The sequence below is a fragment of the Schistocerca piceifrons genome, chromosome 4 (assembly GCF_021461385.2).
Source record: "Schistocerca piceifrons isolate TAMUIC-IGC-003096 chromosome 4, iqSchPice1.1, whole genome shotgun sequence".
Lineage (NCBI taxonomy): Eukaryota > Metazoa > Arthropoda > Insecta > Orthoptera > Acrididae > Schistocerca > Schistocerca piceifrons.
Genome location: NC_060141.1, coordinates 765,387,724 through 765,402,193, shown reverse-complemented (window position 1 = coordinate 765,402,193; position 14,470 = coordinate 765,387,724). Strand labels below are relative to the sequence as shown.

The 14,470-nt window shown below is 44.1% G+C and overlaps 1 protein-coding gene across 1 annotated transcript in view; it reads left to right on the top strand.

The window, feature by feature from the left end:
• LOC124796159 (serine/threonine-protein phosphatase 6 regulatory ankyrin repeat subunit C-like) overlaps nt 1-14,470 on the top strand; it is a 121,665-nt gene that overhangs the window by 11,195 nt on the left and 96,000 nt on the right. Inside the window, exon 3 of the mRNA XM_047260250.1 lies at nt 2,116-2,634. Within this exon, the coding sequence (XP_047116206.1) occupies nt 2,116-2,634 (519 nt within the window). The remainder of the gene's footprint in view (nt 1-2,115; nt 2,635-14,470) is intronic.

Here is a 14,470-nt window from a genome sequence, read left to right as displayed (position 1 = left end):
TATGTTTGTGACATTTGTCTTCTAGAGTTCCAGATTAGCTGCTGTAGTACACTGTCATAAGCGTTTTCTAGATCTATAATAACTGTATAGAATTCCTTCTCCAATAAGTGATTGAATTTATTGTTATGTCTTCATTTTACATGTAAAAAAACTTACTTACAATTATTGTGTGGTAAAAAGATTTGTTCTACAAAAAATATAGCGATAATACCATGCTTATATTTGTCTTTTTTGTAACAGACGATGATTGTTCGGTTTTTATGAAGTACTTAACTACCTCTTATTTTTAGCAGAAACATATATCTATTTAATATTTCATAGCAAAGCTAGAAAAGTTCTTTTTAGGATAGGTATTGCAATGAATACGTTTACAAGCACAAAACTCACATGAGAGGTGAACTGTGCAACGCTGATTTATATAATTTTCAACTCAGTCTTGGAAGACTGGCGAGGAAACATGAAAGAGGAATTTTCTTGTTTCCATGCAGTGCTGACAACTCACAGGTTCGTGCACCTCGTACCGATTGGCGGCTATGATGTGAACTGAGGCAGAATTAGCGAGGTCTGATGAAAGCTCAAACATGCTCATATAAGAACTCACTTCTTACGTAATCTATTTCTGAACTGACAGACAACACAGGATTTCGTCACACTTTTTAAGAAGGTTATCTTTAGATTGCCAATGATAGCACAACTGTAAAGAGAACACAGTCAAAATTTCAAACTTGGGCCAGTCATGCACGAAGAATACATGGGGACAGTGAAACTTGTTTCTGTAATCGAGCTATAGAGAAGGTCGACTTCTGCTTTGAAACAAAAATGAAAAATCGAAATACTTTCTGTAAGTATAATAATACACTGAAGTGCCAAAGAAACTGGTATAGGCATCTGTATTTAAATATAGAGATGGTGTAAACAGGCAGAATACGGCGCTGCAGTCGGGATGGCTGTATAAGACAACAAGTGTCTGGCACAGTTAGATCGGTTACTGCTGTTACAAGGCTGCTATCAGCATTTGAGTTTCAACGTGGTGTTGTAGTCGGCGCACTAGCGGGCACAGCATCTTCGACGTAGTGATGAAGTGGGGATTCTCCCATACGACCACTTCAAGTGTGTACCGTGAATATCAGGGATCTGGTAAAACCTCAAATCTCCGACATAGCTGTAGCCGGAAGAAGATCGCGCGAGAACAAGACCAACAACGACTAAAGAGAATCATTCAACGTGGCAGAAGCGCAACCCTTCCGCAAATTGCTGTAGATTTCAACACTGAGCCACCAACAAGTGTCAGCGTGCGAAACGTTCAACGAAAAGTGGATATGGGCCTTTGGAGCCGAAGGCCCCCTGGAGTGCCGTTGCTGACTGCACGACAGTTTTACGTCTCGCCTGGGCCAGGTGACACCAACACTGGACTGTTCATGACTGGAAACATGTTGCCTGGCTGGACAAGTCTCGTTTCAAATTGTATCGAGTGGATGGACGTGTAGGGATATGGAGACCACCTCGTGAATCCGTGGACCCTGCATGCCATCAGGGGCTGTTCAAGCTGGTGGAGGTACTGTAATGGTGTGGGGCGCGTGCAGTTGGAGTGATACGGGACCCATGGTACGTCTAGATACGACTTTGATGGGTGACACGAACTTAAGCGTCCTGTCTGATCACTTACATCCATTTATATCCACTGTGCATTCCGACAGACCCGGGCAATTGCAGCAGGACAGTGCGACACCCATGCATCCAGAATTGCTACAGAGTGGCTCCAAGAAAACTCTTCGCAGTTTAAACACTTCTGCTGGCCATCAAGCTCCCAGATGTGAACATTATTGAGCATATCTGGGATGCCCAGCAACCTGCTGTTCAGAAGAGATCTCCACCTGCTCGTACTCCAATTTATGGACAGCCCGGCAAGATTCACGGTGTCAGTTCCTTCCAGCACTACTTCAGACTCTAGTCGAGTCCGTGCCACGTCGTGTTGGGGCAGTTCTGAGAGCTCGCAGGAGCCCTACACGCTATTAGGCAGGTGTACCAGTTTTTGGCTCATCAGTGTAGGTATATCTATAACCTATGACCAAAGTAATTGTGATTAGTAGTAATGTCACCCATCCCGACGTGCAGGTGGCACCAAGACATAGCGGGCATGACGCCTCTGCTGCGGGCGCTGCAGGCCCGCAACGAGGCGACGGCCACGCTGCTGCTGGACGCGCCGAGCCGCCACAAGCGGGCCGCCGACCGCGTGGGCATGACGGCGCTGCACTGGGCGGCGCGCGCCGGCCTGCCGCGGCTGCTGAAGCGCCTGCTGCAGGAGGGCGGCTCGGCGTGGGCGCCCGATCACAAGGGCCGCGACGCGCTCATGCTGGCGCTGCTCAGCGACGACGAGGAGACGGTGGCGGCCGTGCTCGGCCACGACGGCTTCCGCCAGCGCGCCGACAACTTCGGCAAGACGGCGCTGCACCTGGCTGCGACGCGAGGCCACGCCGCCGTCGCGCTCAACCTGCTGCAGCACGGCGCCGACACCGACGTCAGGGACTTCCTGGGCTGGACCCCGCTGGCGTGCGCCGTCTACTACAAGGCGGACGCCGTCGTGGACGTCCTGCGCTGCTACTCGGCCGAGGAGGAGCCGCTGCACCACACGGAGTAGTGCGGGCTGCGTCGTGCCGACAGACCTGCGCTGCCAGGGAAGGAACATTTGGTGCAGGTGACAAGCTAGAAGATAGGTGACAGCATGTTAAAAGTGGCAAGGGACAAATAAAGGACAAGCACCTTCCAGAATGCATCCTCTGCAGCTCTGCTTAAACAATTGGTCAGCTGTCTATTCCTCCCACCATGCACCATTTGTTTTATTTATAGAAAAGAAAATTGAAAATTGCTAGTGATTCCATGAGTAATTTAAAACAGACGACTAGACAAATTGAATACACAGGTGATAAAGAAGTTGCTGCTCTATTGGACAAATCTACTGTAACAACTTGCAAAATGTTTTAACTTTCCTCCCATCTGTCATTTTAAATTACTAAAAATATATATTAAAATACCTACCTTCTATCTACATCTGTGAATCTGTTAGACTGAATTCATTAAGTCGTGCAGATACCTGTACCTAGCTGCATGCAAGTGTGTCGGGCTCAAATAAAAGCATACGAATGATTTTAGTGTTTGTGATCTCCCGTTTCGTCCTCACATTTGTTTACAGCTGAGTTCTTCATATAACCAAGCTGACATAGAATGGGTTCAGTACATCCACGAGTTACACTATCACACTCTGAGATACCTGAATCCACAACCAAAGAAGATACCTGAAGAGAACTTGTCTTTTCACTAACTGATTTCTGAAACATCTGGTTCTGTCTCAGCACCAGTGATAGCCGTGTGTTGAATGGGACGGGTCAGGGCCTGTAAAGAACTTCTCTGCATGCTAGACACACAGGACCTACACTTGGAGTTATGCTCTGGGATACATTTTCGTAATACAGCAGGAGCATTCCCGTGGTCATTCCACGCAGCGTGACTGAAAATTTGTACATCAATCTGGTGATTCCCACCTTTTGTGCGACCATTTATGAACAACACTCCAGGAGTATTTTCCAACAGGATAGCGCTCGCACACATACCTCTATATTGACGCAGCATGTGCTCTACATATTGTCGACATGTTGCCTCCAATCGAGTACATATATGACATGGTCGGACGACACCTTCAACGTCATCCACAAACAGCATTAAATGTCCCTCCATTGACCGACCAAGGGCAACAGGCACAGAACTCCATCCATAAACTGACAAGCGGCACCTGTACAGCATAATACATGCACGTTTGGATGCTTGCTTCCAACATTCCAGAGCTGACGCCGGTATTTAATGTACGAGCATTTCACATTTGCAATGGCTTATCTCTCGCTTACATTAACCTGTGATCCTGCAAAGTTAATCACCTAAGTATGGTACCTATACAAATTTATTCCAGAAATTTCATTACTCATTGGTGCTGTGATTATTTTCTCTCAGTGTATTCGCATCAGCTACTTGTGATAAATGAAAATTGGTGCCAGATTGGGACTCTAACCTGGATTTCCCATTTGTCAAGATCACTACTGGTGCAAACTTTCACATGTCACCAGTCGCAACCCAAAGGCTGGCACTTTCGTGAGACTAAGCATTGGGAGACCATTGTTGTTTGTTTGTATCGTCATTTTAGCCCCCCCCCCCCCAGGTGTGATTTATTATTGATGGCGACATTGTCTGTTTTGATGCAGTAACTGCATTTATTTCGTTACAATCTCCTTCAGTGACGCATGCATGCTTGAAGGACGTTAATAAATTCAGTTATTTCATCAACACAGGCAATGTGGCCATTAAAATTATAACTAAATAATGTTTGCCACTCCGAGTAGCCGCACGGTCTCAGGCGCCTTGCCACGGTTCGCGAGGCTCTCCCTCCCCCAGTTCGAGTCCTCCCGTGTGTGTGTGGGGGGGGGGGGGGCGGCGTAAGATTAAGTAGTGTAAGTAGTGTATAAACCCAGGGATTGATGACCTCAGCAGTTTGGTCGCATAAAAACTTACCACATAAATAAATAATGTTTAGAAAATCGATAACGGCATTGTTCGTTTGTAGTGACGCACATTTAGTAGACTGTAACCTCAGTTTAACACACTGAACGCCATGAGGTTGTCCCAGTGGCCATATCTGAGCCTTATGCCTGATGTTGTGTATCCGCCAGTCTTGCGCGGGATGCTACAGCCTGGTCTGGTGCTGAATCTCGCATCATGATGTGTGCAGCAGTCTGTGTGTTGTGAATATTTTGTATTTGTAATTTGTAAGATTTTTATACTTCAACCACGTTTATAACATTTGGATAAAATTCGGTAAATGTCCTTCAAACGTCATCTAACTAACGTAACTGATCAAATTCAGGAATTCTTATTAATATTGCAATAGATGGAACACAACGTGATAAAATCTGTACACTGATTTAGCATACGGGTACCAACAAGGTTCTAAAAACAATCCGTCTCTGTTATGGAAGGAATATCGTTAACGTACAGAAACATAAATTCTCTTTGGATCATTTCAAATACAATCAAAAAGATCTACTTGTTTATACACATAAATTATCGCTGATAGGTAACAATAACTTGACATCTAATACATACGCTGCGTGATCAAAAGTATCCGGACACCTGGCTGAAAATGATTAATAAGTTCGTGGCCCCTCCTTCGGTAATGCTGGAATTCAATATGGTGTTGGCCCACCCTTACCTCGATGACAGCTTCCACTCTCGCAGGCACACGTTCAATCAGGTGCTGGAAACTTTCTTAGGGAATGGCAACCCATTCTTCACGGAGTGCTGCACTCAGGAGAGGTATCGATGTCGGTCGGTGAGGCCTGGCACGAAGTCGGCGGTCCAAAACATCCCAAACGTGTTATATACGATTCAGGTAAGAACTCTGTTCAGGCCAGTCCTTTATAGGGATGTTATTGTCGTGTAACCACTCCGCCACAGCCCATGTATTACGAACAAGTACTCGATCGTGTTCAAAGATGCAATCACCATCCCCGAATTGCTCTTCAACAGTGGGAAACAAGAAGGTACTTAAAAACTGTACTGTGATAGTGCCACGCAAAACATGGTGTGCAAGCCACCTCCATGAAAAACACGACCACACCATAACACCACCGCCTCCGAATTTTACTGTCGGCACTACACACTCTAGCAGATGACGTTCACCGGGCATTCGCAATACTCACACCCTGCCATCGGATCGCCACATTGTGTATCGCGATTCGTCACTCGGCAAAATGTTTTTCCACTGTTCAATCTGTCCAATGTTTACGCTCCTTACACCGAGCGAGGTTCGTTGGGCAATTACTGGCGTGATGTGTGGCTTATGAGCAGGCGCTCGACCATGGAATCAAAGTTTTCTCACCTCCCGCCTATCTATCATAGTACTTGCAGTGGATCCTGACGCAGTTTGGAATTCCTCTGTGATGGTCTGGATAGATGTCTGCCTATTACACATTACGACCCTCTCCAACTGTCGGCGGTCTCTGTCAGTCAACAGACGAGGTCTGCCTGTGCGCTTTTGTGCTGTACATGTCCCTGTACGTTTCCAATTCACTATCACATCGGAAACAGTGGACCTAGGGATGTTTAGGAGTGTGGAAATCTCGCGTACAGACATATGACACAAGTGACAGCCTGTCACCTGACCACGTTCGAAGCCCTTGAATTCCGCACAGCGCCGAATTCTGTTCTCTCTAATGACTACCAAGGGCGTTGATATGGAGTACTTGCCAGCAGGTGGTAGCACAATGCACCTAATATGAAAAACGTATTTCTTTGGGGGTGTCCGGATACTTGTGATCACATAGTGTATTTCAAAAGAGGATCACGCTGGAGTAGTAGTTCCAATAATATAGTTAACAAAATAAACAGTATAAAAAACATTCTAAGAACATTATTAGATAAAAGTCAACACTAAACAATCATCATTAATAATTAAATATCAAAATTTGTTTACCAATAGTGCATTGATCAAATAAATGTGAGCCTTCACTGCCATACACACAAAATATAGTGGTTTACTGCCAAAAGAAAAGTCATTTTGGCAGTTGCAGTTGTGAACACTTTCATTTCACTCATTACTAGGCACATAGCACAAGATCACAGGTCATGTTCTAGGGCATTCATGGAGAACAACGTGCGTCCAAAACACTCGGAGGTGCTACTGAGAAGGGAAATTGCATTAACATTTCTCATTGACGAGATAATGTTTTCCAGTGGCAGTCCCAGTCGCCACTCCCCACTCCCCTTCAACTGATTCATAGATCTACAGGGATGCCTTCAGCACGTCGCTACATTTTATCGCTCTTGTTGCATGGGTAGTACACTACATTCTCTATCACAGGACCAATCATATGGAGTGTGTGTCCAGGGGTCTGTCTCATTAGGGAGTCATGTAGCGTGAGGTTGACATGCAGTAGGTGCGTTCCAGCTCGATATAGTGCATGAGATGTCACAGGTAAAATCAGTTGGTAGTGGGAAATATGCCAACTTGTCTGTCTCGTCTTATAAGATTATGAACGCATTGGGAGTTGGTGCTCAGTCCATACGGCTTCGTGATATGTGTGCAGGCAAATGGCGCAGCATGGTAATGCATGATACCAGACAAACATGCAGGTAGTCTATTTTCTTTTAATGACAGACTACTATTGGAGATCATGGCACCTGCAACAGGCAGTGGTTGTGTGAGGTCGTTGGCGCCACCCTGCATGATAGCCCCATGCAGGGGTCAGTGTGTCTTTGAGCTAACTTTCTCCAAGAACTGTGAGGGGTGTGTCGCCTTCCTTCTACATCACTTAGGTAGGTGAACACTTGAGCCTTGACGTCCCCTCAGAGCAGGTAGGCCCAGCTGCTCAGCTATCAGCGTACCTGGCATGATGTTCATGACAGTAGCAAGGCAGGTCTCAGTGACTCTCAGTGCCATATTTAGTGTGATGCGTCCCCTCTGACAAATGGGCTGGTGTCGCCAGAAGAAGGGATGGCACCTCAGCGCAGCTGTCTGTAACTGAGGCAGCGACGGCAGCAAGGAGGGCTTCTGTAAGTCCATCTCGACTGCTAACACTTGTTTCATTCTCCCAGCAACATCACAACTGTCATAACAGTTCTACAGACAATCATTCCTACTACATTTTAGAAAATACGTATCCATTTTAGGTACAATCATTTCTACACCAGTCTCCATTATTGTTTTACATAAGGAGCAGATCACTATCTCAGTCTTAACCATCTTTCCTACAGAAGTATGACTCGTATGAGAAAGACAAAGTACTTAAAGTAGTGCCTCACAGTGTGCAATGTGAAATATTGGTGAAGGACAAAGGTGAGGTTAACCAACACTACTCCCATTCTCTATCATCACAATCATACAAAGTGCTGACTACATACATCTATTCTACAACATGCTGTATACACCTTTCAAGATTAGTTTTCCCAGGGGGAACTGCTGCTGCTGCTGCTGCTGCTACTACTACTACTACTACTACTACTACTACTACTACTCTCTCAACCGCTTGTTAAACCTATCTAATGCCATTCCTATCTACAATGACTCGTGACTTCGACAACGTTACATCTGTATCACTGTTTTCAAGAATTATAGTGCGAGAATACAGTGCCTGTGAACAGCTCACAAGCAAACAAAATTGTTATCTCTGGCATCACAGGTCCACGACCACAGTAACCATTGTATAGAGCAATACAATAAAAAATGCATTTGAGCTAGTAAATTTTTAACTCATGTGCGTCAATCTGCAGGGTAAACTTCTGCTGCTTAAGAGGACCTCTGTGAAAAACGAGTGAATGTAGGACAGCGAAACTTGGTAGAAACAACACATTTTAATTTCTATGTGACAGGGTAACATTTGTTAAATGTATGCTGTGTTTACCTTCCAGATTGTAAACAATTCTCAATGGACGACGATCTGCATCAATGACAGCCTGGAACTTCACTAGAGATACCATTTCACAGTTGTTCGCAGCACTTTCCAGATAATGGACCATGGAATGTTCAGCTGTAGTGACACAGCTCGGGCACCGCCCAAAGACCACACATTGTGTCCAGCATTCTCATCCATCGCCACAGTATTTCATCAATGTGTCGTGCGGTTGCTGTCAGCCTCTCCAAGGAGCAATTAGTAAATCACCAGTTAATTCGAATTTTCGAATAGGGTTGTTCAACCCCAGAGCAGAAAGACGACAACACCATACTCCTTTAATTCAGCTATACTCCAAAGAGCAGCAGCGCTATTGATGTTTCAATAAAATAGCTATATGAGTAAAGCCCTTCTTACCATGTCCAGACCCATGGTGACAGACTGAAACTGAAATGTCCTCTGATGCTTGTGACATCGCCGCACCATTACCATTGCTGGCAACTAACGGCAAGTCATGACACTATCACTATTAACAATGTAAATCCTGCAGCACACAGTCTGAAGATCACACTAATGAAGTTTGATACCCATACAGTAAATAGTTTTCCAACTACACTGGCTCGAGTGGTGAAAGTTTATAATCACCATGTACCCTCTATAAGGTGCAACAGCGCCAGTACGTAGCCGGAGGGGGGAGGGGGTGTCAAGGGAATTCAGACCCCGTTTGAAATCATACATGACCTAGTTGATGTATGTTGAAATTGAAAAGTATTTGATTTTCAAGCACACGATGGAAAAGGTATAAGCAAGATTGTCAACAAAGGCCATCGATAAATGTGTATTAACGATATAATGACAGGACTCTCAGCTATCGCCCATCCATACTTTATGGGAGACCAACTACTGCACATTGTTGGCTTTACTTGAGCTCACTGCGTTTTTTTTTCTTTTTAATCAGTTCACTTCTTATTTGAAGTTGAATTTAATATAAGAGCTGTCGTTTATGGCTTTTGTTCTACTTTGTGGTAGTTTCTAACTACTGCTAAGTTTGTAACAAAAATGAGGAACAAAGAGGAACTAGTGTTATGGTAAGTTAAAAATTAGGAAACACGCTGCTACAATAGCCTAATTTCCTATCTGTAGCAGTACAATGTTAGCTGAAATAGTTATTTTGGGACTGGTAGAACTTCGGGGTTGCACTATTTCAGTATTTCACAGGGCAGTGGAGTGGTAACATAGCTACAAATAACATTAAATTAAAGTCACGGCATAAAAATATATTACGATTTCTCTGTATTGCCAAAATATCGTGTTCATCGACAAAAATATTGCCCAACAGTGATGATTACATTTCTTTAAAAAATTTGGTCAAAATTCTATCATTAGTAGCCAAAATGGCAAAATATCACCCAATCTGGTCATCAGGGTGCTACTCAGTCCCAATACGGAACGACGGGCAGGGGTTTGTATACTGTGGAAGGAGTATGCGATGACAGCGTATTCTACAGGGTGATTCAAAAAGAATACCACAACTTTAAAAATGTGTATTTAATGAAAGAAACATAATATAACCTTCTGTTATACATCATTACAAAGAGTATTAAAAAAGGTTTTTTTTCACTCAAAAATTAGTTCAGAGATGTTCAATATGGCCCCCTCCAGACACACGAGCAATATCAACCCGTTATTCCAACTCGTTCCACACTCTCTGTAGCATATCAGGCGTAACAGTTTGGATAGCTGCTGTTATTTCTCGTTTCAAATCATCAATGGTGGCTGGGAGAGGTGGCCGAAACACCATATCCTTAACATACCCCCATAAGAAAAAATCGCAGGGGGTAAGATCAGGGCTTGTTGGAGGCCAGTGATGAAGTGCTCTGTCACGGGCTGCCTGGCGGCCGATCCATCGCCTCGGGTAGTTGACGTTCAGGTAGTTACGGACAGATAAGTGCCAATGTGGTGGCGCTCCATCCTGCTGAAATATGAATTATTATGCTTCTTGTTCGAGCTGAGGGAACAGCCAATACTCTAACATCTCCAGATACTGTAGTCCAGTTACAGTAGCACCTTCGAAGAAAAAGGGACCAAAAACTTTATTGGCTGAAATGGCGAACAAATGTACAACTAAATGAAACTTTATAGCTCCCTTAGTTCGCCGACAGATAGTGCTTAGCTCTGCATTTTGTCGTTGCAGAGTTTTAAATCCCTAAAGTTGTGGTATTCTTTTTGAATCACCCTGTATAGTTCATTCGTTTCTAAATGTTTTTTAATGTGCTGCTAGTATTTGTCCGAGCCGACTGCATCCTGCATCCCCGCCCCCAATCTCATCACTCCCCTCTCCCAGCAACTCTTTCGTCGATAGTATACTTACACTCCTGTAACACTATAATAACTGAAGCGTTTTCAGATGTTCTATGACTATTTTCAAACTCTAATGTTTTTAATTTGTAGAAACAATTATTTAAAACATAATTTTTCATTACTTTTACACCAGTAGGTTTCTTGATTTGGGCAATACTTATTTACTTCTCGGGCAGACAGTATTTAATTCTAATGGGCGTAGGATTTCGACAATATGCATAGTTCAGCGATATTTACATTGGAGGGTAGCTAGCGATCGTCATATACTTGTGCATAAAAGTGGTTCGCTTGTGGAACGGCAATATATCGTAGCTTCAAGTTTTATTTCAAGAAAGACGTTCTACTGTGAAATGTCTAATTCGTAATATTACTGGAACAGTGTGGTCAATCGTCAGAACATTAACATACTTGTAAATAAACGTCACACAAGCGATACTGTATGTTGTACATCAAAAAGGAGTGTATTAGCATCAAAGTCTGCTGGGAACGTCGGAGTTGAGCGAGTATAAGTTCCTCCTCTCGCTCTCCCCCTCCCCCTCACTCCGCCCCTCCCCCTCCCCCGCCCCCGCCTCCCCGGATTGAGTCCAAACACGTCTCTGACGATTGTGAGGTTGAAAGCAATGCCACAGTCATTGGTGAAGAGAATGCGATGCCAATCCTGAGTGGTCCATTTGGCATGTTGTTCGGCTTACCTGTACCGCATTGCATGGTGTCATGGTTGCAAAGATGGACCATACACCATCAAAGTATATCAGACAGTGCTCTACATATTTCTAATACCTCGAGTATAGTGCTTAATTTACGATCTATCTCTCTGCGTATGGGAGTCACAGAGCATTCTCACTGTCTTAGGGTAAATTAGAGAGTGAAAGAGCCTCATTACACTATCATTGACCAACCCGCCCTGCAGCACCGTTACCGATTTAATCTGAATCAACCACAAGAAGACTACTATAATATCTATTTCCTCTCTTTGTTTCTAGTTCTCATGTAAAGGTCTTTGCAGATGGTGTAAGTTACTCAGTGGTCTAGAGCACACTCCAGCTAAAGTTTCGGGTTTGTTGGCATCTGGTGGCAGTGTCACTTCGTGGGAGCTGTTGGTGCATCTTGATTTCTGGGAGTGTGTGAGGTCCAGTAGACAGGGGGCGGCGGGCGGTGCCTGCATCTGTCTGTTTCATTATTTTGCGAGCAGGTCTGTAGGCTGTGCTATGCGCTAATGGACAGTTTACGAGTACTGAGCATGTCTACATGTCTGTGTAGTGCAAGATTTAGGAGGAGTTTGCATGCCTGTGCTGAAATTATCTTGGTAATTTAGGGGTTGCTTATGTGTCTGCAGAGTGTTATTTAGGAGTAGTTTACAGGTCTGTGGGCTGTGTGGCATGACCCCCAGCATGTCAGAGCATGTGTTTTGTATCAGTGTGATAAATATACTATCTCTTAAAATCCTTCCCTAAATAAATTGTTGCAAAATAAATAAAGTACACTCCTTTCTTACTTTCTCTAGGAGCCCAGCGCTGTCCGAGTCATTTTCGCGCCATTTTCCCCTTGGATTACGTCACAGGAGGGATGACAGCACCCTCTGGTGGCAGTACTGTGTACTAGGTCAGTTGGAGTTGAGATCTCGTGGTGGGGACACCGCCTGCAAAATAAAGACGTATATCCAGCACAGGCAGATTCGTTTTCCCGCCATTTTCCCCCCACCCCAGACCGCCATCTTGTGTTACATTACGGAATGGACGACAGCGCCCTCTGGTGGCGGTACTGTGTACTAGGTCAGTTGGACTCCAGACCCCATAACAACCACACTGTTTCCCGCCATTTCCTCCCTCCATCTTGGGTTACATCAAGGAATGGACAACAGCACTCTCTAGTGGTGGTACTGTGTACTAGGTCCAGACCTCATGGTGAACACACTGTTTCCCGCCATCTTGGATAACTGTACTCACATCATCAGCTGATATCACAACAGCCATCTTGTATTATATCACGGAGGTGAGTGTCCTCTGGTGGCACTATTGTGTACTAGGCCAGTTTTAGTCCAGATCTCGTGGTGAACACACTGGATAGTGGTACTGCCTCTAATTGTTTAAATAAAGACTGAAAATAAAGACTTATGTCCAGTACAGGTCGAGTCCTATGCCTGCCAATCCATAGGAGAAGGTGGCAGTCAGGAGACTTTGGTTTGTAGAGGTAGCCCAATTGCCCTTTGTTTCGCGCCATTTTCTTAGGTTAGACGAGATGGCCCAAGTGACCTTTCTTTACCACCAAAATTCAAACTTGGCGCCAATTCTTAGGAAGAGGGTGTGGTCAGGTGACTTAGGTTAGTGGAGGTAGGCCAAGTGACCTTTCTGTCGCACCATTTTCTTAGGTTACCAGAGGTTGCATTGTCCTGATGGAATTTGAACTTCCTGCCATTTTCTGGGGAGGGGGGGAAGGGGGGTTAGGTTAGTGGAGGTAGCACAATGACCTATTTTCCCTCATAAATTCAAACTTCCCACCAAAATCAGGCATCTTGGGTGACGTCATCGCCGCCATCTTGGATAACAGTACTTTGTCATGGAACCACCCTTGTCCCAATACTGTCACATTTTAAAGTCTACGGTCCCTTTGTCGTATGAAACATTGAAGCTTCTAAGTCCATGCAGTCAAAAGTTATGGCCATTTCTGTCACATATTTTGATACTGGAGAACTCATTCATTAAAACCTACAGTGTACTTCTCGTGAAGGAGAAAATCGGAAGACTTACTTTGTAATTATAGCACACGAAAAATATATTTATTTTTTGTTATCCGGCTTCGAACTTAAAATTAAAACGTTCTTGAAAGGCTTGGAATTCCCGTTACAGATTTCTTGTTAGTAACCATGACGATAGCAGTCCAAAATCGTCGAGATTCTCAATTCCTACGACGGATTATCTGTCTATATACATAATTAAGTTTTTATGGAACATTCAGATCTCCAGTCATGCTCGCTCAGGGCCAATGTTTTTATTTAAGGTTCTAGTGTTTCACTTGCGGTGATATACTGTATGGCGCACATTTGTTCATTATGAAGAGTGCGGTTAAAGGGCTAGAAAAACAAATGCCACATGAGAAAAGTGTAACATCTGTGATATTTAGTCAACTGTAGATATTGATAAGGAATGCAGGTGGAGAGCGTTAGGCGGTGGAAGCTCTGCGTAACATTTTGCTGTTTCAAGGATGATCGGTTTGATGTGATTTATTCCTCATATCCAACGGATAAGTTTCATAACTCATAGAAAATCTGAAAGTGTAAATGTCAGGATTTAGCATCTCTAGGACCAAGAGGTCATTGGAGATGGGACAGGAAGGTTGGAGGAGAAAACTGGTCATGTCCTTTTCATAGGGACCATTCCAACATATGTCTCAAGCAGCTTAGGGTAACAAGGTGAACATAAAACAGAAAGACTAGATGGTGATTTCACTCACTGGAGTTCACAAACAAGACCACAGGATACTGCGTACTCTCGTCCAAATCATTTTTCTTAAATTTTACCATCTGTCTCATCCAGAACACCTATCAAATGTCCTTACTGGTGAAAAGACATGATGCCTTCATTCTGAATCCATTGAAAGAAGGTACTGGATGATATGCATCTCCTGGCACAATGAAAGAGTTGTTTCTGCCAGTTACTTCCAATAGCGTTTGTTGTCAA